At 41.2% G+C, this 23,609-nt stretch overlaps 1 protein-coding gene across 1 annotated transcript; it reads left to right on the top strand.

Moving 5' to 3' along the window:
* The first annotated feature begins 978 nt into the window (after positions 1–978).
* sfmbt1 (Scm like with four mbt domains 1) lies at positions 979–23,563 on the top strand. Its single transcript, XM_075460402.1, has 21 exons — positions 979–1,075; positions 6,677–6,734; positions 6,831–6,925; positions 8,360–8,603; positions 10,074–10,162; positions 10,971–11,223; positions 11,894–11,991; positions 12,254–12,355; positions 12,617–12,776; positions 12,909–12,991; positions 13,853–13,979; positions 15,330–15,443; positions 15,614–15,656; positions 15,759–15,826; positions 15,949–16,088; positions 17,580–17,689; positions 18,048–18,223; positions 20,643–20,821; positions 20,915–21,139; positions 21,463–21,591; positions 21,755–23,563. Exons 2-21 carry the CDS (start codon positions 6,710–6,712, stop codon positions 21,893–21,895), a joined length of 2,601 nt encoding a protein of 866 aa, XP_075316517.1. The 5' UTR covers positions 979–1,075; positions 6,677–6,709; the 3' UTR covers positions 21,896–23,563.
* The last annotated feature ends 46 nt before the right edge of the window (positions 23,564–23,609 follow it).

Here is a 23,609-nt window from a genome sequence, read left to right as displayed (position 1 = left end):
CGGCACAAGTGGGCGATTTAAATGTGTTTCAGACATGGGCTTGAGCTCGAACGCTTGAAGAAAGGCTTTGGAAGTCGAGAAATACACTTATTCCGTTCAGGAAGCGCGTATGTAATATCAGATGAATGGACTTTGAGCATTGCTTTCACTGTCGACGCATATTTCCAGCAGTTTCTCCCGCCCTCTCCTGCAAAAAAAAAAAAAAAACCCGACTTGACATCTCTGTGCAGCACAAGTACCGCTGTGCAATGACACACAATTTATGTTCGCTCGCAGTGAAGTGTTATGCAGATTTAATGAAAAAAAAAAAAAAAGTACGGACTCAGTGACCCTTTACAGCGTGTTGGTGAGGGGTATCTTTTTTTTAAATATATATATATATATATATATATATATATAATTACACCAGAAGGAAATAAATGGGGGTTATCAGCAACACATTACATCGCCTGCTTCTTCGCAGCATACGTTGCTTTTTGTGACAAACTAAACACCGCTCATCGAAACCGGGTCGAGCAAATGAGCAATTAATTCCAGCTCAACCACTAACATTAACTAAGTGTTGATACCGTTGGGGATAAACCCCTTTTTTACGACCCGAACGGATCGATGCCCTCTGTTTATATGAATGAACGCAAGCGGAAAATGGTCGGCGTTTCTCTTTTCTTTTGTGTGTGTGTGTGCCATAAATTTGAGTCTGGACTCCGGTTGTGTGATGTTTTATTGTGTGAGTGAAGATGGAAGTCGGTGTGATGATGAAGCCAGGCTCAGAGGCATATAGGCGGCAGAACATGCGCAGTGGCCACTTGTGCCATATTGGAATGAGGTCGTGAACGAGAAGTGCGTCAAGCTAACGAGCCGCCGCTCGAGCGACACCGGAAGCAGGGCGACTTTACTCCCGACACAAAAAGCCCCGCGCGTTGGTTGGGCAACGGTTGTGACCACGCGGGCGTCTTATTGTGAAGCCTTCAACCGGGGCTCCGACTTTTTTTATTCACGTTGAGTTAACGTTGCTACGAGCAAGCAGGCGGAGAGGAACGGCATCTAAAAACCGACTTGGAAAAACTACTTAGCGGTAAGGAGCGAATTTTGCGACTAAATATTCACATACTCTGTGTTGTTTGTCACAAATTCCGAGCGGTGTTTTGCACAGAGGTGGCGCATTCGTCTTTTTTCCCGTCTCTCAAAAAGATGAGTCGGGCTCGGTCGAGTGTAAGCGCCCTTATTGCTCGCCAGGCTGCTCCTATTGCTCAAGCCGTGACGTTCAGTAACTTGACTCGGACACGGGCGATCTTGCCATGTGTCCAAAGAGTCCGCCGCGGCCGCCACACGCCAAAGGGTGGTGTTTTTATTCATCAGACAGCCATTTGAATTGGTATGTGTCATGTTGTGCTCAGTGTGAAAGTTGGACCGTCGGCGCTGTAGTGTCTCCGCAAAGCCATTCATGGCCCATCTCTGCCTCTAAAACGCTGCGGATAGTCCGAGCAAGCAACGCAATCTTGAGCTGGATACAGTTCACAGATGGCACGTAAACGTACAGTTTTGTTTTGGCCTCGAATAATTCAGAATATTTGGAATCTCCAAGTCTTACATAATGAAGGTTGCACGACCTCATCCGATTTGTGTGTCTTGTGTAGCGATCTCCAAACGCTACATAAACTAATTCGCGTTTCTGTGGCTCTGCTTTTAAACGCTGATCAACGGCGTGATGCGCTACGCGATTTGATAGTGTTGTTAAATCGCACGTTGACTCCACGCAGCCTTATGTTCATCTGGCCCTTAACTTCCCTATTGTGCAACTTGAGTGATCCGTTGGCAGCAGCGCGCTGCTCCGCTTGACGTGCCGCTACGCGACGGCAAGGAGAGCAGCTTTCGACTGCAAGTGCACGAAGCAGTTGAGTCAAATGTCTGTTATTAATCAGTGCTTTGTGTTTGGGGGGGGTGATTTGTGCATTTTCTATTTCAATTCCCCCTGTTTGGTCTGGAGTTGTTGCCTGTTTGACAGTCATGGGAGGGGGTGAGGGGGGTGTCACCATCCCCATCCCCATGAGCAGGCCAATTTTAAGTTAATTGGTAACCCTTTTTTGTCGCCAACCATATATTCCATGACTATGCTGCTGGGGAACATGAAGTTTTTTTTTTTTTTCTCCATTTTTTAAATTACCTTTGGAGGCGTGGGATACAGGCTGTCTCAGAAACCGACGGGGGACCACCTTTAGGCTGCTCATTATCACGTTAACAGCTTTTATGTGTCATTGAAACAGGACCACGTTGCATTTAAAGCTACCATACTTCTCTGAAGAGCCGTTTCACCCCAGCCACGCAACGGTGCCACTATTTAATCAAAAAGGCATTATCCTCGGCCAAAACAGAGGAGTGCAATTATTCAAAGCTGCAAAAAAATATATATATATATACAAATATTATGTCCAATAGTCTTCCTCTTTGCAGAAAAAAATAACTTACTGAAAAGTAAAATCAACAGATTTGATTTCATTTGAACCAACTCAAAACTACGTTCTTTGAATAAAATCTGTCAGCGTGATGGTGATTGATTGACTTCTTAAGAAAAAGAAACATTAGGATGGTTTGATAGCACCTCAGGTCCAAATTCACATCACTCTTCATGGTGTTTGAGGCACACAAATAACAGGGAGATGCAAATAGGTTTTGTGTATGTTGGAGAGTGTGTACTGTGTAAGAAGCCCCCGCGCTGAAATTGCTATATTTAACTTTTCTGTGATATGAAATTACTTAAAAAAACAAAACACTGACCAGAAAAGGCTGTCTTAAATGGGTCAGTTAGGAAAGAATAACACATTTCATAAATGGGGGGGGGGGGTTGTAGGCGAGTGCATCTGCCCAGAATTTATACCCAATTTATCAGTCTGAGCTGAAAATGTTACTTTTTACTCTTTCATAGCAAACTACTTGCTTCAATGCAAATGCAAAATTGACTACTCCAGGATATGAAGGGAGAAGTAAGATATTTTTGCACACTGGTTGACTCATTAGAACACAATGGGTTCAATCACTCCTCTATTGGTTCAGGCTCAAGCTTTCTTTGGAGGGTGGCATCTGGCTTTGTCCTTGGCTTAAAAGCTCGACGGTGGTGATTTGAGCGATCAAATAAATTGGTGGTTTCATGTTCTGATATGTTTTTATCCAAAATACTTAGATGAAAGTTAACTTTGTTTTTAATTAAATCTTTTGCCCTACGTGGGCAGAACCCGTGTCATCCCAAGCAGCTATACTCTGTTTATAAGTGAAGTAGGTGAAAATGAATTCTTTGTATCCAAGAAATGATTGGTTAAATCTTCAATGATGAATTGTCGGGCTTTTTTCAACATAGACATAAAAGGATATAGCACAGTTTATATCCACGTACTCTGATGATGAGTTAGATCATCTGTTTCATGCTAGCACATTTGTATCTGTCTTCACTGCTCAGCACATAGCTCTCAAAGATGAAGCTACAAGCAAGTGTTATGCTGATTGGTTGAAAGTTGTCTTGAGCTGGAAGAGGGTAGACAACGAGACATTTCATCACAAAGAGGACTACGTGTGATAAAAGAGATAGACATAAACAGAAATTGGTGGAAACCAAAGACAATAGCTGCACTGGACAATTTTAGCCATCCTTAAGACTTGCGTTTGCTGCACCGCAAAGCATATCTTTGTTCATCATGATTCCTGTGGTTTCCACGGCATTGCAAAGCTAAAGGACCAACGGCTTCATCACCAACTCACACCTCAGGTTGTTCCGTATACGTTGTAGGAGAGCCACTAAGTTGCAGCAAAATGCTACCCATTTACACAAAATGCTTTGTGAAGCACTGTTGTAAAGCAGATGCATAACACTACCGAAGCCCTAAAGCACCTCCAGTGTTTACATCTCTCCTCTTTACTCGGCTCTGCCCTCCCTCCCCCTCTGCGCCTGCCAGCAAACCCACTGAGCTGCAGACTCACTCACAACTTATTCCTCATTGTTGCTCCATCAGGCCTACATATTTTTTGCTTCTTTTTTTTTTTTTTTGTCTTCCCAAAAAGGCACCCAGCAACAAATCTAGTGACTTTCTGCGCTAACTGCAGCTACTTTCTATTGAAAAAAAGTCCCAACAGAAGCACTGGGAGCACAAAGGGCAGCTTTTCCCTCGACACCTCTTTCTGTCTGCCCCGCTCAGTGAGTGGCGGCAGCACATTCAGCTGACTGCACGGCAGCGAGCTGCGCATGACTTAACTGTGTGGCTGTGTGATTATTTTAAATTTAGATATCCCAGACATCAAAGCACAGCCATTGTCTGTGATGAACTTTCCATAGCAGGGATGGATTCCGCTGGTTAGCTTGAAGTCTTTAGGAGCTGCAGTGAAGTGACTATTTAAACTGATGATTGTTAACTGATAACAAAACCATAAAGGCGTGTAATAGAGATTCAGCTGTATTAAAAATACAGTGGTATAAAAATACAGTGGTCTATGTTGTGTATTACCAATTGATCTTAAGGTACAGGAATATAAATTTTGGTCCATATCACCCTGTCTGGATATTATGTGCATCCTCACTAACAAGAGAACATACTAATTCGCTATCTATTTTCTGCTACATTACTGCTTATATTGTAAAGTCATCCACCGGTGAACCACACATGCCATTAAGTAGTGTTTGGGGAAACGTTCAACAGCTTTGAGTGTGTGTGTGCTGTCTGATTGTGCCTTCAAAAAGGCTTTTTTAGAGAAGCTCTGTGGCATGTTAAGTGCTGATGAGAATATGATTCAGTAAGTGCTTGTAGAGAGGATGTAGCACGGATCTCAGTTGTCTCTGAGTGCTTGTTTGTTGTGTGTTTACTTTGGCGTTGGTGTGTGCACATTTGGCCTTTTCTCTCTGAGGTTCACTCAGCCTCGATCGGTGCAGCATTCAGGCTGACTGCCACCGCTAACTGTGGTCTACACAGATCATTTACTGTATGAAACAGGGGAAGTTGCTTTTCTTCCTGTGTTCCAGGGCCGAGCTGTTTTTACGAAGAGAGGTTCTACAGAAAACTACAACCGACGCCGTCTAATAAGTGGAAGCAAATTATATGAGCCTCATTTGGAAATGTACAGACAGAGGTCAGAAGTGCTGCAGTTGGTGGAGCACTTACAAGTGACAGTCTAACACGGACAGTTTTTTATATTTGGGCATGTCAGAGTCTGTTGTGTCTCTCTTCAGTTTTATCAAACATATTCACATTTACACAACAGATAAAGGCAATGAAAGCCATTTAGAAGAAGTTTGTAGGATTATAAAAGTGCAATTAATGTGACAACCCTCCATGAATTCATAAATTATTGTTAATGCTCAGAATCAGCAGTTAGCTTTTTAACTTAAGCTTTCTATTTCTACTCTTTTCTCCATGGCTCATTTCTTTTCGCCTTGTGTCAGAATGGTGAAACCCCCCCCCCCCCCTCCTTTCTACAGGACAATGAGGCCCTCTGGTTTGTGTTTCTCAGTGCTGGAGGGAGGGGGAGAAAGACAGAGAAAGTCTGGTGCAGGGTCGTGGGTGATCCCGCTGGAGCACGGGGGTCGCAGTGGCAGTCCGGTGGTCAGGGGGGGGGTGGCCTCTGATGGCGGCACTTGTTTTAATAGAGACGTCAGATGTGACAAAGACGAGCCTGACAGGGCAGCTGAATGGAGCTGCACCGACAGATCCTCAGCATCCCATACAGCGCGCTCTTTACCGCTGTCACGCCCAGCGCTCCGTCTTTCGCATTCATGCCACCTCTCTTGTTGCATTAACTTATTTCATCTGCTTTTCACAAGGCCATGGGTCAGTTCTATGTGTCAAAGCTTGATGTGTGTGTCCACATTCACGTCGAGGCACCGTCTGAATCTTCACATTGGTGCGAGGAAAGGCATACAATAAGGGATTTTAAAAGATGAGCTCAAATGAGTCTCACAAGAAGAAGTGAGACTGGATGAGATTAGCATAGTTCCATATATTTTCCAGCCATCACATACCATCTGGAGTGCTACTTAGGTGCAAAGTCCAAGACCAGATAGAAGCTTTTTGAATATTAATGTTGTAACTTTATTGAAGATTTTGCAGCACTGTTATTAACACCCAGCTGTCTTTACACTTTGGTACCCCGTAAGGATTGTCTGTAAAGGGCTGTATAAATCAAATACATTTACATTTAATTCAGGACCTTCTGGTGGATTCAAACAGCTGCACAGTGCACGTTTTTGGCTTTGAAGCATAGTTTGAAAATGAATGCATTTGAATGTTTTGCTTTTGTATGTATTTCCATCTGGTTGCTCTGTCTTATCGTTAATGTCTGGATTTTGATGATGTCAGCAACCATGAAGTATGTAGTCGTTACTGTAGCTAGCTAGAGGAAGCCTTGATCACCGTTTGCAGAGCTTTGTTTGACTCTTTGCAGAGGCAGTCTGGCTTGTGTGGCGGTATACTGCTGCAGTATCACCTGACACATCTTGTAACTGTTGAAAATCATGTTGATCTACTGGCAGTCATTTAATTAAGCACAAGCACTGTGATATTGGACTAAAGAGAACACTGAGGAGGGTGGTTAAGTTCAAAATATTCAGTTGCATCTTTCTTTTGTGTCATCAGATCTTTGGACCAGTGCTCATTCACTTCCTTTTTCAGGATAATAATCCTCCTCTCTTTCCTCTCAGAGCTCCTTGTCTTGGCCTTGAGGGGGCACCAGCATGAGCCAGGAAACACTGGAGTCTGGTAAGAACTACTCTGTGAGCCGCTGTGTGAAGTGAGTGAGTGAGATCAAATGTTGGAAAAAGAGTTGGAACAGAAAAATGTTTATATGCATTTCAGATGGAGATTGTGTCCAGGATGTGGCTGACTTTAGCTGGGATGACTATCTGGAGGAGACTGGAGCTGTGTCTGTGCCCCATCACGCCTTCAAACATGTAAGTGACAACCTTGACAGCTAAGGGCCGGCATCCACATAGCGCTTCTGTCAGCCCGAAAAAGCCCTGGCAGGGCGCTTGGAAGCGCTTGCTGCTGCCTTTTCACCCAAAAAATTGCTCTGACGCAGCAGCGTTTGATAGCTTTAGTGCAGGGAGGAGGTTGTTGCGTGACACAATCCGCTGGAGACATCAATATAATAAAAAAGGCCAATCTTCTGAAAGTGCGACTCTTAGATGCCTGGTCTGGTCCTATATAAGGTTTATTAGGGAACCATTTGAAGTAGGATTCCTTTAAGGTGGCAAACGGTGTTGGAGCACAACAGTCAGGGTGACGATTAGCCCTGCAGAGTTTCTCTTTGCCCCACTGTCAACTGTGCAGGTGATTTCTGTTTACGCATTACTGCCGTCAACATTTAGTGTCCCAACAATTAGCTTTCCTCTAATGGGCTATTTTTTGTTCTCATAATTTCCGTCTGACATATCACACCCCATAGTCGTCAATATTAAGGTGATAGTTTCTGCCCATATGATTGGTTGCCCAGGAGAAAAAAAGCAAAATTGACAACATCAATGCCTTTGCAAAGAGCAAAGATTTTCAACTTTGTGCGTTTGGAGGGGCAACACAGTAAAGGCGAAGTAGTCTGGAGAAAGACACTGAGTGTTGTGCTTTTTCTTTTATGGAATGATTTATAATATGTTATATATAATATTTAATATGTTATATGATATATAATATAATGATTTGGGGGGGTGGGGGGGTATGTACATGTAAGTTTCCGTCTATGTTTAAAGAGACTGATAATGAGTTTCAAACTACGCATAAAAATGAAAATATTACTCCAATATAAAAATCAGGAAGATATTATTTGTTTGCATCGAGACTTGGCAGCAGGAGCAACTCGAACACCTCTCCACTCAGCTTTAAGACTATGGGCAGACAGAGACTGCATTGAAGGGGGAGGATTACAGAGCTTGTTAACAACAGATCGTGTAATCCTGGACCTGTCACTGGGATAGAGCCTCTCTGCACCCAGTTCCACCCCGTGTCGTCTACTGAGAGAGTTCGCCTGTGTTACCTGCCAATGCTGCACGTGGACTCATCAGCTAAGTTGTTGCCAAGCTACAAAGACCCCAGCCCACTAATGGTGACCTGAAGATATCTACCACGCCTTCCTCTCTGCTGCAATTCAACTTTTTCCATTTTTGTCAGCTGATTCATTGTTAATTTTGTTTACAACAGTCGGGTAACTTTATATTGTTATAATAACTAATGCTACAGCAATATAATTTCCTTCCTGGTAATAATAAAGTAACATTGAACTGAGTTGAATCGAATGCATCAGCTTATGCAGACAGATGGGTTTAAATCCAGGTGACTGAAAGTCTTGACTTTTATTTGATTCTTCTGTTGTTTGTTTATTGCTTCTATCTCAGGTGGACCAGGGTCTGCAGACAGGACTGACGCCGGGCATGAAGCTGGAGGTATGTGTGCGCTCAGAAACTGACAACACTTACTGGGTGGCCAACATCATCACCACATGTGGCCAGCTGCTGCTGCTTCGTTATGAGGGATACCAGGATGATCGCCGTGCGGACTTCTGGTGTGACATCATGACAGCAGACCTCCACCCTTTGGGCTGGAGCCGTCAACATGGCAAAACCATGAGACCTCCTGAGGGTAAGGGATTTTGGCTTGTTTTTTTGTTTTGTTTTTTGGAGGTTAATCAGAGCTGGTTCATCATAAAAAAAACATCAATAATTTGCAATGAACCAATCAACCAATAAATACTCCAAATATGAATATTTTTCTTATTTTTGAATGGATTTCCATCAGTTGATTTTTGAAAATGTTTGTATAGAGAATGTGAAAATGCGTCACGCCATGTTGCATGCTGGAACAGGAGCGCCATCTTATGAGGAATGCTAGATCGTTACCACCATTTAAGACCATTGTAGCTTGCTTTTGTTTGGCTAAAAATGTTCAAATCTAGAGGAGAAGCGAGGAGATGGACCTTCACAGTAGAAATTGAATCACACCATTGAATGGAAGATCTGCTAATTAACAAGCCAGCATTGTGTCGAAACCCCCGTTATGTTTTCCATCCATCAATCCATCCTCGCTTAATCGTACTCAGGGTCGCAAGGGGGGCTGGAGCCTCTCCCAGCTGTCACTGAGCGTGATGCGGGGTACACATCAGGTCGGCAGTCCATCACAGAGAGACGAGACAAACAACCATGCACGCTCACACCCTTAAGTTTTGCAAATTTCTTCAAGTTAAGAAATTATAATATTCCCGAAGACTTATTGGATTTCATAAGTCATACTGAAAAATAAAAGTTTTGTTTTTTTTCTTTTACTTGCAGCAAACAGATATTTATAAGATTTGGTTATGAGGATCAGAAATGGACTGAGATTTAACTAAACAGGCTGACCCTGCAGTTTGAGTGTAGTAACACAATGCTGACGTTGGAATCCAGTGTTGAACGAATGAATTCAATTCAAAACTAACTTCACATTCTCTATACATCATGCACATACATTTTTTTTTGTATCTTGCTCATGTTGGGAATGAAAATGTCATTTAATGACACAGACTGTAGAAAAACACGGACACGTCTTAAATTGCAACTCCAATGATGGCCACTGGGTGCTGACTTCTATGACGTAAAAAATACATCAGCTTTTTGCATGAAATACTACATTCAGTTCATCTTAATCTTTCTTACAATATTTGAGCAGCACTCAACTAAACAGTTGCACTTTTATGTATTTCTGTTCAGTTTGGCCTGTAGGTGAAACACTTCGGTGTCCTTCTGAGCTTCAAGTTTCATGAAAGACCGTTTTGTCTGAACATGGAAAGGCCATGTGCTGAAACAAATTTTTGTATGTAGTTTTTGAATAAATAGTAACCCGATTAGCACCTCGCTGCCTTCATGTGCAAACTTATTTAAGATTCACAAAAGAGAAACTGAAGGACTTGGTTGCTACTAAATTCCCATTTGAGGTCCTGTTTTTTTTTTGTTTTTTTTTCTATTCATAGCTGATGCTTTGGTTCAAGGCAGCAGCTGACTGAGTAGAAGAAAGTGAAACAACCACCTTGTGGTTTTCTCAATAAACTAAACGCTGTGTGTGAATCTTCCACTTCAGGTGTGCGTGAGAAGCATCAAGACTGGGAAGCTCTGCTGGAAAAGGCCTTGGCCGAGGATTGTAGCGTGCCTGCCAGCCTGCTGGAACTGGTAAGGCAGGGGAGCAGAGCAGCTGTCCGTCTTAGAGCTGAGAAGATAATCTCATCCAGGGCGGGGTGTTAGCATGAATCTTTGAAGTCTCTGTTATTGCCTTGAACGATCACCTCTGTCAGATTTGATTAAGAGCACAGAAAGCAGTGAATAAAAAAAGTTAAGGTTGCCATGCTCAACATGACTGCTTAGAATCATTTTGGTTGGGAGACAAATTCAGCCTAAATGACAAAAGAAAAGTACCAACTGGACTGTTTATACCCTAAGGTAATTAGAATCTCCGCAGTCCTCATTTACACACATAGAAAGAACTATTGTTTTGTTTTACTGTTGTAAAAGTTTTAGTTTTTACTGTCTTTGTTGTGTTGATTTGAATCTGCAAACGACTGTTGTGTCTTTGAGGCTGAAATGTACGAAAAAAAACATCACTCTTAAAATGCCCATTGAAATCAGTTTTAATATAAACTAAATAAGATTTTCTCTGTCATAAAGTCAGACATCTGCACCTGGCATGAAGTTTGTAACATACAAAGCTTTGAGCATTTGTTTACACCATCAAGGTTGTGCTATCAAAAGCAAATTTGCTGTTGGAACAGCCTGTGAAATTCCATTAGTTAGCTTTCAGGCACTCTGCGTCAGTTCTGCCACTTAGTCGTGCAGTGCCTTCTCTCCGGTACAAATTCCTCTCCTTGCCGAGGCGTGCGACCACGTGCATTTGTGTGTGTGTGTGTGTGTGTGTGTGTGTGTGTGTGTGTGTGTGTGTGTGTGTAGTCCACTTCTCATATACAACCCCTCATGCCCCCCCCAGCCCCAGCGTGGTAGAGACCCAGTGGAGCTTCTTTGTGCAGGCTGCTATGTCGAGCTCCAGGACAGAGTTGACCTGGGATTGGCCTGGCCCGCTGAGGTGGAAGAAAACGCTGGCGGAAGGCTGAAGCTGCGCCTGGTGGGCACCGAAAGCATCCCAGACACACCAGCAATCCTTTGGCTCTTTTATCTCCACCCACGCCTTCACCCACCTGGCTGGGCCAAAGAGCACGGCCGCACTCTGCGGCCTCCTTCAGGTCAGTGGCACGGACGAGGGTCAAAGATTTGTGTTTGGAGGGGAAAGAAGAAAATAGGCGTTTACTGCCACTAGAGGCATGGGTAATAGCTGAGATGAAGAGGCACTTGGCAGATTTGAGGAATTTGCATTTCTACACGTTCAAGCATGTAGTTTAACTCTGTTATCCCCAGTCACACCGTGATTATTTTATTAAAAGACTGCAAAAAGAACAAAAGTGTTTGATTGCTAATTGTTATCAGACAAGGTACAAGAGACTAAAATTCAAAATGTGACGCTGTCCCACAGGACCTTTGAAATAAATCCTCCACACAAGATTAAAGAGATCATTCTTTCAGGACCACAATCTGTAAATTAGATCATGTTGATATGCAAAATATATGAAGCTCCTCAGGTTGTAGCTCTGTTCTGACCCATCTGATGTATCTTCTACAGCAAAAATCATACTGATAGTTAATATGGCACTTTTACTGCTTATGTTCTTCAAGTTATTCACAAAACATTGTGCAAATGCTGTACATGCTGTTATTTTATGTGTGTGCTAAAACAGGCACATCAATTTGGCTTGTAAAATGTGGCATTATGCGTTTGATAGTCAAACTATACCCCAGAAATCAGGAAGTCGGGCCTTGGTCTTCAACAGCTGATTTGTATGTATTTGTTTGCTTCAGACCTGTTAGCACTGCGGACTGAAGAGGAGTGGGAAGAGGTGAGACAGAGGATCAGTGACCTTCCCCAGGATGAAGCTCTTCCTGCTGAGTTTACAAAGGTACTGCCAACACTGCTCTCATTTGTTCTTTCTGATGTGAGCTTGTCTTTCTAGCTATCTATATATCTATCAGGAAAGTACTGACACGAGTCATTATAAAGGGATAACCCATCTGTGAAGTAATTATGAGCAGTCAGGGTCTTACCTGCAATACTCAGCAGTCATCAGTTTGCAGAACCAGAGAGGAATGAAATATCATTTTAAGAAGAGCTTTGCTTTTGAAACTGACTCGCACTACATTTGTTTTTGTTGTGTTTAACAGGATCAGCCTAGTATCGCTACTCATTGTTTCAAGGAAGGGATGAAACTAGAGGCTGTTGACCCCACTGCACCTATTTCCATCAGGCCTGCTTCTGTCACCAAGGTAACAGACTTTCCCTTTGAATCTGTTTCTCCAACACTGCAATGTGTCTCTCTGTCTTGTTTACTGTCTATTCGTCTCAGTTATTCATATTTTACATTTACATCCACATGCGAGAAAATCAATACAACGAGAACAATTAGCAAATGTTTTCTTTCATCACACAGCTCAGGAGAGCTCCTTTACTTTACGATCAGCTTGAAAAGCCTCCGGTGTGTCGTTTGACAATTTCCAAGTGTTAAATTGATCTCCTGTATACTTCAGGTGTTCAACGAGAAATACTTCCTGGTGACAATGGACGACCTTTGTGGTATAGAGGAGTCGGAGGGTGCTGGCCGATCTTTCCTGTGTCACAGAGACAGTCCAGGGATCTTTCCTACTCAGTGGAGTCTTAAAAATGGGCTCCCACTCAGCCCCCCACCAGGTTTGCTCTGTCACACATATCTCTTGATAACAACTTGATATTGAGAGTTTACTGATAAAGGTGATTACACCCTTTTCTCCCAATCTGCCCTCACAAAGCTTGTCTTCTTTGTGTCTACTTTATCATGAACAGGATACCAGGGCCCAGACTTTGACTGGGCAGATTACCTGAAACAGTGTGAGGCTGAGGCCGCTCCGCAGCATTGCTTCCCAACTGTAAGTCAGCCTCCATTTAGATATTATGCACGTCCATCCACTCATTGTTCATATCCGCCTAATCCAATTGAGGGCGGGCAGGCAGGGGGTTCACAGTTTTTGACTCTGAGGCAACGATGCTAACCACCACACCACCAAGCAGACATAATTTCCAACATGTAAGATATTAAGAAGAAACCCATTGCACACAAACCCTCTTGGAGATGCTGCTCACTGATGAGGAAACAATGATTGAATTAGATTTTGTTTGGATTTTAATGTCATCATAATTCAGCCTTTGAAAGGCAGCATTGAATACATCCCTTTGACTAACTTTACACCCTTTAAGAGCTCCTCTTTTGTTTAATGCTCAAAGCATTCCACCAAAGAGATGAAGTGGAACAAAATCTTTGTATCTTTTTGTATTTAGATGTGACCCAACGCTGAGGGCAGAACAGGAAAACTGGACACTTGTTTAAAAAGAAAACTGCATTGAATGAACAGCATTCCATTTTGCTGTATGGTTTTCCCACTGCAGACATGTTAGCACTATTGCTGGAAGACTTGTTTGGCTCTGTTTTCCAGTTTTGTGTCTCTTACTTGAAAGATCATATAGCTCACAGTTTGCTATCCAAGACAGAAGTGTTTTTCTCAGCAACTTGTTGGTCATGAATAACAAAACGTGGGAAATCGGAGTGCCTTAATGTGACTGACAGCAAAGTGGAATACCAGTGATGAAAAAATGTCTTTAATGTCTCTGTAATGGGGCTTTAAACGGGTGACCCATGCTGACTTTTACCAGAGACTGATTATGTTGTGTTTGCAGAGAGATAAATTTTACACAACACACAACCACCTAGACCCCTTCTGTTTACCTTCCAGGAGCAGTGCGAGCACAGCTTCAAAGAGGCAATGAAACTTGAGGCCGTCAACCCGCTGTCACCTGAGAACATTCACGTGGCAACAGTCACCAGGGTCAAAGGGCAATACATTTGGCTCAGCCTGGAAGGTGAGTTGGGGTAATGAAGGTATGCGTTTAGCTAAAGAAAGTGGATGAACGTTAACGAGTTTAACTTCTGTGCATTGCACAAAACACCTTGTTGGGACATGTAGAGAAATAACCTGGTAGAATTTTTACTTTCTTCCTCTTTTTTTGTAAACAGAATTCAGCTGACTTGGACTCATACAACAGCATATTTGGCTTATTCACAGAAAGGATTGTTGTTTTGAAAATAATCCTGCACCAACTCCAAAGCTTGATATTGATTTTGGATAACATTATCTTTTTTGACTAAATACCCAAAAGCCAAAGTTACAGATAGGAAAAACTATCTTTACTTCCAGATTAAGCTGCAGCAGCTGCAACTGTTTGCTCAGGACGTAAAGTGGTCCCTCACCAGTTCCAGTGTGAGTGAAGCGATCCCCTGCTTCACCGGTCCATATTTCAAAGTTTTGTCTCCAGCATTGTCCCTGATATCTTCTTCACTTCACTTTTAGACTCACAATTTAATATAGAGGGGGGAAAAAACTGTTTTGCCAGCACATGTCACCCATTAGTTTATGGACTAGCTTTTTGAAGCCTCAAATAGCTGTCACTATTTTTTTTTTTACTGGCTGACGACCCAAGGGCACTGTGTTTACAGCCACAGTACTCACCTGTCACTCAAAGTAACAACACACTTGTCAATAGCTGTCCAAAATGTATTCCATAACATCAATATCAAAACATTTATCACTTCTTAGTGAGCCCATGTCCCACCTCTGGTAAAGCTCCCATGCAAATCTACCAATTCTAGGAAATCATACTGATAAAAAGAAAAAAGAAACAAAACAAGCAAACTGAATGAATTAAAACACAATCTCCTTGTCCAGGAGGCAATAATGTCTGAGTTTATGTCCTGAAATCTCAGCTAGCAAGGTGTTCAACGCAGTGCAGGAATTATGAGAGGAGAAACTAGCTGTGGAGATGAGCAGTTTTTGGACCACGCAAAGAAAAGAAAAAAAGGTCACTTCTGCTGTAAAGTTTGTAAGCATGCGGTCCATGAATAGAATGACTTCTGGTGGCCATGCACTATTTTTCTGCCCTGGAGCGCCTAAATATGTTGATCCACGGATGTAAACCAAACTTGGTGTAACAGATTTTTTTGTAGCGAGTATTTCTGAATATTTTATGATAATCGATTTTTATGGGAACGCTAATTGTTATAGCTCAAAATTAGTCAAACAGTAATACAGGATTTTATGCAGGATTTTAATCCCACTTCCAGTCACTCCGACTAAGCCATCTGTGCCAGTGTAAGAATTGAGTTTGCAATGATTGTGAAGTGGTAGCTGAATAGCTGTGTGTATGTTTTTGTAGGTCTGAAGCAGCCAATGCCTGAGCTGATAGTTCATGTGGATTCCCTCGACATCTTTCCAGTCAGCTGGTGTGAGACAAATGGCTACCCGCTGGTCTACCCCATCAAGCCCTCAGGTATGCAACATGAGTCATCACAGAAGATGCTTGTGATCTTCAGAATGCTTCAACAATTAAACCATTGCTAAAAACTTGATAGACAATATATAATCTTTAGTTTACCCATATCTCAAAACAAGATGTAATATGGTAACTGGGCATAAATGAGTCTTTTCCTTGTTTTTCAGTTGAGAAAGAAAGGAAAATCGCTGTTGTGCAGCCAGAGAAACAGTGAGTATACAAAAAAGGGATGGTGTATTGATTAGTTTATTGCTTTGAATTAATTAGATTTCAAAGCCTTTCAACGTCTGATTAGTTTTTCTCACTTTACAGCAGGACTCCTCTGAAGTCCTCATCACCTGACGCTGTCAAACAGCAGCTGGCTAACCAGTCTGAGATGGGTGAGTAGATCTTAGGATCTTAAACTATGCATGTTCAGTTTGCAGGATAACTGTTCAGTCTGTGGTTGCTGCATCGTGTATATCTGTTTTTTTTTGTTTGTTTTTTTTGGAAACACTTGCAGGGCAGGGAAATGGAAAATACTGTTGTCCCAAGATCTACTTCAACCACCGTTGCTTCTCAGGCCCTTACCTCAACAAGGGACGCATCGCTGAGCTGCCTCAATTCATTGGCCCTGGAAACTGTGTCCTTGTGCTCAAAGAGGTGAGAATCCAGCTGTTAATTTGAAGATTAAAACAATATTTACACATAAGTAAGGGGTTGTGGCTGTTATTTCAGCCAAATGATTGTAACTCGTGACCAGTCCGATACACAAGTATCGAAAAGTATTTTCATTAATCTTCCTTTTTAAAAGTTAAAATTTTGTGAAAATCTTAGTCCGGAAAACCTTTACTCCGTGAAAATGTGAATACTTGCAGATATTAAAATTACAGGTTGATGGGGATCCATAATTTAGCAACACTAAGCATCTGGCCAGCTGTGTCTCTGAAGGTTGGGTTGTCCACCTTTCGTAGGACTTAATGGACCCTTTTCTGAATTCCGCTCCTACACATTCCCCCTGGACTCTGACCATGCACACTCTCACACATTGACTATTCACACAGTGGTTTAATTGATTTTGTGCATTTTCCTGCGTTTCATTTAATATCTTAAACATATTTATAAGAAAGGAAAGTTTCCAGATGTGAAACTCACCTAGCTTCACATTTGTAACATTAAGGCATTCTTTAATTTTACATCGTTTTTTGATTCCATTATTGTGGTTAAAACTAGCTCAGGTCTGGATCCTGTGTCACATCCACAGGTTATTTTTTGACTGACTGCCTGTGGGAAAAGTGCCTTAAGGTCCAACAACATTCCAATCTAAATGCAGCCCTGTTGCACCTACCCCCACTTGACGGAAACATTTTAGTATTCAGACTTCATATTACTTCGGTTATCGTGCCAGCAGGTGCACGCGACAGACGGAAACAGTTTGAATTGGGTTTAGTCGGTCATCTACTGTTAGTTCACAAAGTCAGAAAAAGGTTAGTTGTTGAATGTTTTTGTCACAAAAGAGCTTTTAGAGAAAAGAAGCTTCTCCACATTTTGTTTTAAATTTACAGGGGAAAAAAAACTTTCACGCACAAACCTAACATTGTTGCAGCCAGTGGCAACCAGTCAATCTGGAAAAAGGTAGCTCCAACCACACCTTCCTGCCGTGCCTTCTTAATGATCTGACATTTGTTTATGACATGTGTCTTTAAGATGTAGATTAGCTTTTGTTAATATGCAAAACAAACATTCTTAACATTCCAGACACCATGAGTGCTAAACATTAGCAGCTCGTCAGTGTGAGCATGTTGTCATGCTTCAGTTAGCATTTAATGCAGAGAACTGCTGGGCCATAGTTACAGAGCTGTGAGCACAGCTAGGCCATGAATAAATGCTCAACTAGTTGTGGTACCTTTGAATATCAACTTGGGGGGGAAAAAAGGAGAGAAAAAAAAGTTCCCTTATCAATGATGGAAAATACAGACATCAGTAAAGGCTTTTGATAGCTTTCATCAACATGTGTATATGTACAATTGAAAAGCGATAAAGGATTTCCGATATCAAGATGCAACTCATAAATCTATTAAAGAATGAAACCTAATCCTCCGACCTGCTGATACCTTTTTTAGTATCTCATTTCTATTCACATCCTGTATTCAGGTATTGACTCTGCTGATCAACTCTGCATACAAGCCCAGCCGTGTGCTGAGAGAGCTGCAGCTGGATCAGGAGAGCCGCTGGCAAGGCCATGGAGAGACACTCAAAGCCAAGTGAGGAGAAACACCCTTTAATTGAAAGCTCAAAATACTCTGCTCTTTAAAGAACCTTCTGGTATAGTGCAAGTGTTCACAGCTGGCCTATTTGGGCACACATGCTAAATTAAAAACCCACTTGAAGCACAAATAGATACCTGTTCACACTTTTGATTCTTCAGTCAAGCAGTTATTAAGTTGACGTTTTAGAGAGACCCTCTGGTTACAGCATGTTTTGTACGATCACACATGGATATAAGACACATTTTGCCTTTATGTTTATGAAGGACTGCAGCTTTTTTTTCAACCAAGCCTTCTGTAGACATTTGGAAGATTAAGAACTGCCTGTTTAACATTGCTTTTCTTTAAATATCAGGTACAAGGGAAAGAGTTACCGGGCCACAGTGGAAATTGTCCGCACTGCAGACCGTGTGGCAGACTTCTGCAGGAAAACTTGCATTAAATTAGAGTGCTGCCCAAACCTGTTTGGACCTCGCATGGTTCTGGAGCACTGTTCAGAGAACTGCTCTGTCCTCACCAAGACCAAATACAGTAGGTGGTTTTGTAGAACTACAAATGGGCCTTAGAGAGTATTAATCATATCATTTGAAAGGACTGCTTTTTTATTGAAATTGGTAACAAAAAGTATGAAATATGTTTTTAAAATGTTAAAACTGTATCAAAACAGTTACCAAGAAAACTGGGAGGGGGCCTCATGAAGTTCTACTTACAAAAAAAAAAACTCTTTGCACCGTGCAGCTGAGTAATGCAGCTAAGAGATCTTTAGTGTGAACCGGATTGTTCTGTAACACTCAGTAGGGTTACATGGCACTGAAAGGATCAGATAATTGGCTAAATTACAATAAGATTGAGTTATTAAGTGCATGTAGACACCTTTAATCTGACAAGAAATTGGATCGGATTACTCACGATCGGATTAAGACCCCGAGATAACTCGGTTGAAAGTCAAATTAAACGTGCTTGTAGACGGGCGAAGCACGTGGTGAATTAGACTTTGCGTTCTGCGCATGCTCGAGATTTTTTTCCCGGGGTCATGAACCGGAAGTCAGGAGAGACATATTTCAATTGTTGTCGCCGTCAGAAAGAAACAAACAACGCGATGGAGAATGATCCGTTGTGCATCGTGTTTGTGCAACAAGCAGCTCATCACAAACGAAATGTAGAGGGGTGTAGCTTCATCTTGCTCTTCGTTCGCCATTTTCTCGAATGCCTGAGTTTGCTGTTGTTGTTGGTGGTGAAGCGGCTCTATTAGCAATAGTTGAAATGGGTACAGCGCGACCTATCGTATCGGAGTATGACATGCTTTGTGCCTCTGATTCATTCACCGCCATATATCCAAGGAGAATTACCCTTGCTCAACTCATCCTTATTGTAATTTAGCCAATTATCTGATCCTTTCAGTGCCATGTAACCCCACTGATTATCTTGTACCACTAGATGGGATGTGAGTCACTGCAGTGTCTGGTTTGTCAACAGAAGAAGAAAGGGAACCAGAAGCAACTGAACAAACTGCCTTGCTCTTATAACATAAACAGGCAGACATCCATCACTAAAATAAAATGTTAGAGACATCTTAAACTCTCAGTGATTGATAATCTCTCATATGAATATAACATCGAAATCACCGTACACACTATGTGTTTCACCTTAGAGAGGATGGTCGTTTTTGCAGATGAGGCTGCTTTTCGAAAATAAAGATTTTTTCAGGGCAGAACCAAACCTTGCAATGCTTTCAAACGAGACACGTTTTAATCCGATTTCTGACTTGTTTTACTGCCTAACAAAACAAAACAAAAATATGTGAAGGAGAGTAGCTTCATTGGGAATTTAGCTGAATTAAGATACAGAATATGTAAACGCAGAGAAGGAGACAGTAAACCGATGTAAAGGATCAAATCCAAAACGGGAACAACAACACACTTTCATGTCTTCATAGTGCACACTTCAAGGGTTGTGGTGTTTTTATTATACTAAACCAAATCCTGTGACCTTTAATTTGAATTTTAATGCGGCTGAATTTTATGCTGTTTGTACTTTCATTACATCCATTTTGATAGTAGTTTTCAGATAAAGTGGGTCAGGCGTACCTGTACATTTATTAGAAAATCCGTTTATTTGTGGGATTTTGACAAGATTTGATTCTGTATATATAAAGAAATACTCAGAAGATAACAAAATGTTTACTATACAACACTGCCAACACACCTGATGGTATTTGGTAAAGTCTGCTTTTAACATTTTTTGACATTATATCATTAGTATGGACTCAATTTTGTGTAAGCAACATTCCAGGTAAATAAATTGGTCCAAAACTCTGACTTAAATTAATAATGAATCTTTTATTGGAATGGAAAAAAATCCTCACCTGGTCAATTCTCCTTTTTGTGGTGATCATTTTTAAGGACCAAATGTACAAAACTCAAATTTTAATTCTCAAACTAATTTGCTTAAAACTTCTTAACTAATTTCTCACTTTTGCAGAAACCTTCCATTTGTTTCATGTGTGTTGGCCATGAATGATAATGATTCAATTTGTTCCGGGGAATCAAAAATACTGCATAACGCAGGGCGAAAGAGCTTTAGAATATCTAATTTTAAATAAATATAGATGAAAATTGAAAAAGTAGACACGATTGGTGGAAAATTGCACTCTTTCATCTGGTTCAGAGCAGTTTTGCTGGGGGAAATCACATATTTGTTTATTGCAGCTGCACTACAGTACAAGAACACTACAGGATGCAATATGGTAGCAGCAGAGGAATAAGTGCTGCTTCTCCCTTTGTCAAATCACTCAGACACACATTAAAAGCATATGTATCAATATCTCTCCCTGGAAAATTTCAATGATTCAAAGTTTTAATAATATTTAATTGATTTCCGTAAATTGTGTGTCTGATATGTTACGGTCCATTAGCTATACCACATTTCACTGTAACCGTGTTTTCACCAGCATATTACTATGGAAAGAAGAAGAGTAAACGTGTTGGCCGTCCACCTGGGGGCCACTCCAATCTGGAGGGTGGTGTAAAAAGAAGAGGACGGAGGAGGAAGAGGAGAAAGCAGCTCTTTGTACATAAGAAAAGACGCTCCTCAGCCTCAGTGGACAACACACCTGCTGGGTCTCCACAGGTACAAGACACATGGATCTTCTTCATGAGGCATGACATAAAGTGATTGTTGTTTCTGTGTAAACAGACTGTTGTCATTATATCTGGCCCATAGGGAAGTGGAGAGGAAGAAGACTTGGATGAAGATGATTCCCTGAGTGAGGACTCTGGCTCTGAGATACAGGATGATCAGCAGGACGATTCTGAGCAGTCTGTTGGGAAATCTCAGCCCGCCACACCGTCTCCCTCCCCACCAGCAACACCAAGGCCCTCACGCAGGCGCCGGAAACCCCGCTCGCCTTCGTTCTCCGACGATGAGAACCACCCTCCTTCACCCAAGGTAATGAAAATTACAAAGATAAAACATCTTTAGCAGTATTTCTATTTATTCTCTTTGTATCTGCAATTTTTATTTAAAATGTATTTTATTGTTGTTTAAATGTTGATCGCAATGCAGTATATTGTAGTAAATTATCCTGGAATGGTGAAATCTGGAGAAATCGTATTTAACAGTTGTTCTCAGTGCCTTTTTAAAGCTTTTGAGATCACAGAGACTCAAACTATGTTTAATTTCTGAAATATTTAGGTTCGATACCATCTTGGCATCAGTTTTAAGCGAGCTGTAAGATCTGAATCTTAAGCACTGTATCTGTGTATCTGTAGACTTCAAAGGTTGAGCCTCCTCAGAAGCTTTGTTTGGATACCAGCCCACTGGAGTGGAGTGTTTCTGATGTAGTTCGCTTCATCAGGACCACAGACTGTGCACCTCTGGCAAGGATTTTCTTGGATCAAGTAAGAAATACTTCATTTACTGCACAGACAATATTAATTTGGATTATATTCACTGTCAGATTTCAAGATTTTGTCAGAGCATTTTAGACTTAAGTCGATAATAACGCAGTATATATGTAGAAACTGCATCTCATTTTACCTTTTTTTTAAACTGTGATTGTAGGAGATTGATGGACAGGCACTGCTACTGCTGAACCTCCCAACAGTGCAGGAGTGCATGGACCTGAAGCTGGGACCAGCCATAAAGCTGTGCCATCACATCGAAAGGGTCAAACTGGCATTTTATCAACAGTTTGCTACGTAGTTAATGGGAAAAGAACATGGGACACGGCTGCATCCTTTTCTGCGTATTAATCCTGTGAAAATGTGGAAGATGTATTATCCAATTTCGACTTTTCTAACACTGGACATCCTTTAGAATCCTGCGTATATCACATCCGCTCAGACAAGCATGGACCTCGACTTGGAGAAGCAACAACTTCTAAACCTTTGCAGGGTGGAGAGGAAAGGATATTTCATGTGCCCTATGGGAAAAGGTGGAGTGAAATGCTGATGGGAGGAATTCAAGGCACTTTGATGGCACAAATACATTTGAATTCAGCTTAGTGTGAATCCCTTAATTGAAAACAGCATTTTTTTATGTAAAAACAAACCATTATCAAGGACTTACAATCAAGTTGAAAACAGTTGGTTTCTAGTCATGTTTAAAATTAGTTCTCTTTAACTGAACCTTCTGTCTCAGTGTGCCCCAGTTTCCTCTTATTCTTCCCTTGTGTTACAACTACTAGTTTGTTCATTGACAATTCCCAACATACCTTGCCATCTTAGAATGGAAAGGCACTGTATCAGAGCTTTTTACTATATTTTACCAAGAATATTTGGTATATTCAATTCAATATTATTCATTTGTCTGTAGAATTCAGAATGAGTTGAATTTGCTTCCTTATCTTGTGATTTTGTTATAATTTTGTTGAAAAGGTGTTCATATTTTTTATGCATGTGTCAGGCCACTCAGTTGTAAACAATTTTTCAGAAAATGTGACTGGAGAAACTCCTAGCTGTTTCTAGAATAACACATCAGAAGCCTTTATCATGTGGTTTCTTGTTGCAAGGGACCTGCTTATATTAAAAAAAAAAAAAAAAACTCTTTCAGTTGATCAGTTAGGTGAAGACGAGAAATAGTTTCCTCAGAAATCACGCACCAAAATCGGTACTGATACTGAAGTAGTATTAAAGAAGAATATAATGGTAATTTACTCTTCAAAAGAAAAGGTAAGACACATTGAAGGTAATTCATTTAGTTGTGAACAACAAACATGTCATGACATGTTGTTTGTAAATCTAAAACTGAAATACTTCAAATCAAGTCACATCCTAGTGTGCATAATACAAAAAGGCCCTCGTTCTCAAGATTGTTCTTGTCATTCTACAGTATGGGAGAGCAGTCTATTGTGAGGATTCTGTAACGCAAGCACAAGCTAAACCATGCACTGTAGGTCGACAGTGTATGCCTGTACATATGTACATAATTAAATATCTTCTAGTGCAACAGGGTGATTTGGAAGCTACATATATTGAATAATTGTCAGCAGAAGCAATGTGTAAATCTCCAGACTATACAGTATATTTGCACAGCATAGGCCTAACCTTTCATAAATGATGTGTATGATTGAAAAAAAAATATGGCAAGTTTGAGACATGTTGTCAGCAGAGCGATTTTAACAGATAATTGGCAGTTCTTATACTGCTTTTGTATATATATTTTTTAAATCCAGTTTGCAATTTAATGTAGGGTGATTTCCTGTATGTGCTTTTTTTGTGACCCCCCCCCCCCTCCCATCCCATTGTTTCTTTGTTTGCTAATTTGCTTGAAGTTTCATCCGTTCTCAAAACAATTGAACAAACTTATTTGTTGTTTGAAGATTATTACTGCTATTTAAAGAGAGCATTGCAATAAAAACGATTAACAGACCGGTCTGTTCTACATTTCCCAGCATGCAGTTGGTCGCGACGCCAAG

The sequence above is a fragment of the Odontesthes bonariensis genome, chromosome 3, assembly GCF_027942865.1.
Source record: "Odontesthes bonariensis isolate fOdoBon6 chromosome 3, fOdoBon6.hap1, whole genome shotgun sequence".
In the NCBI taxonomy this organism is placed as follows: Eukaryota; Metazoa; Chordata; class Actinopteri; order Atheriniformes; family Atherinopsidae; genus Odontesthes; species Odontesthes bonariensis.
Note: the sequence above shows the minus strand (reverse complement) of the source record. Positions and strands in the feature narration are given on the sequence as shown.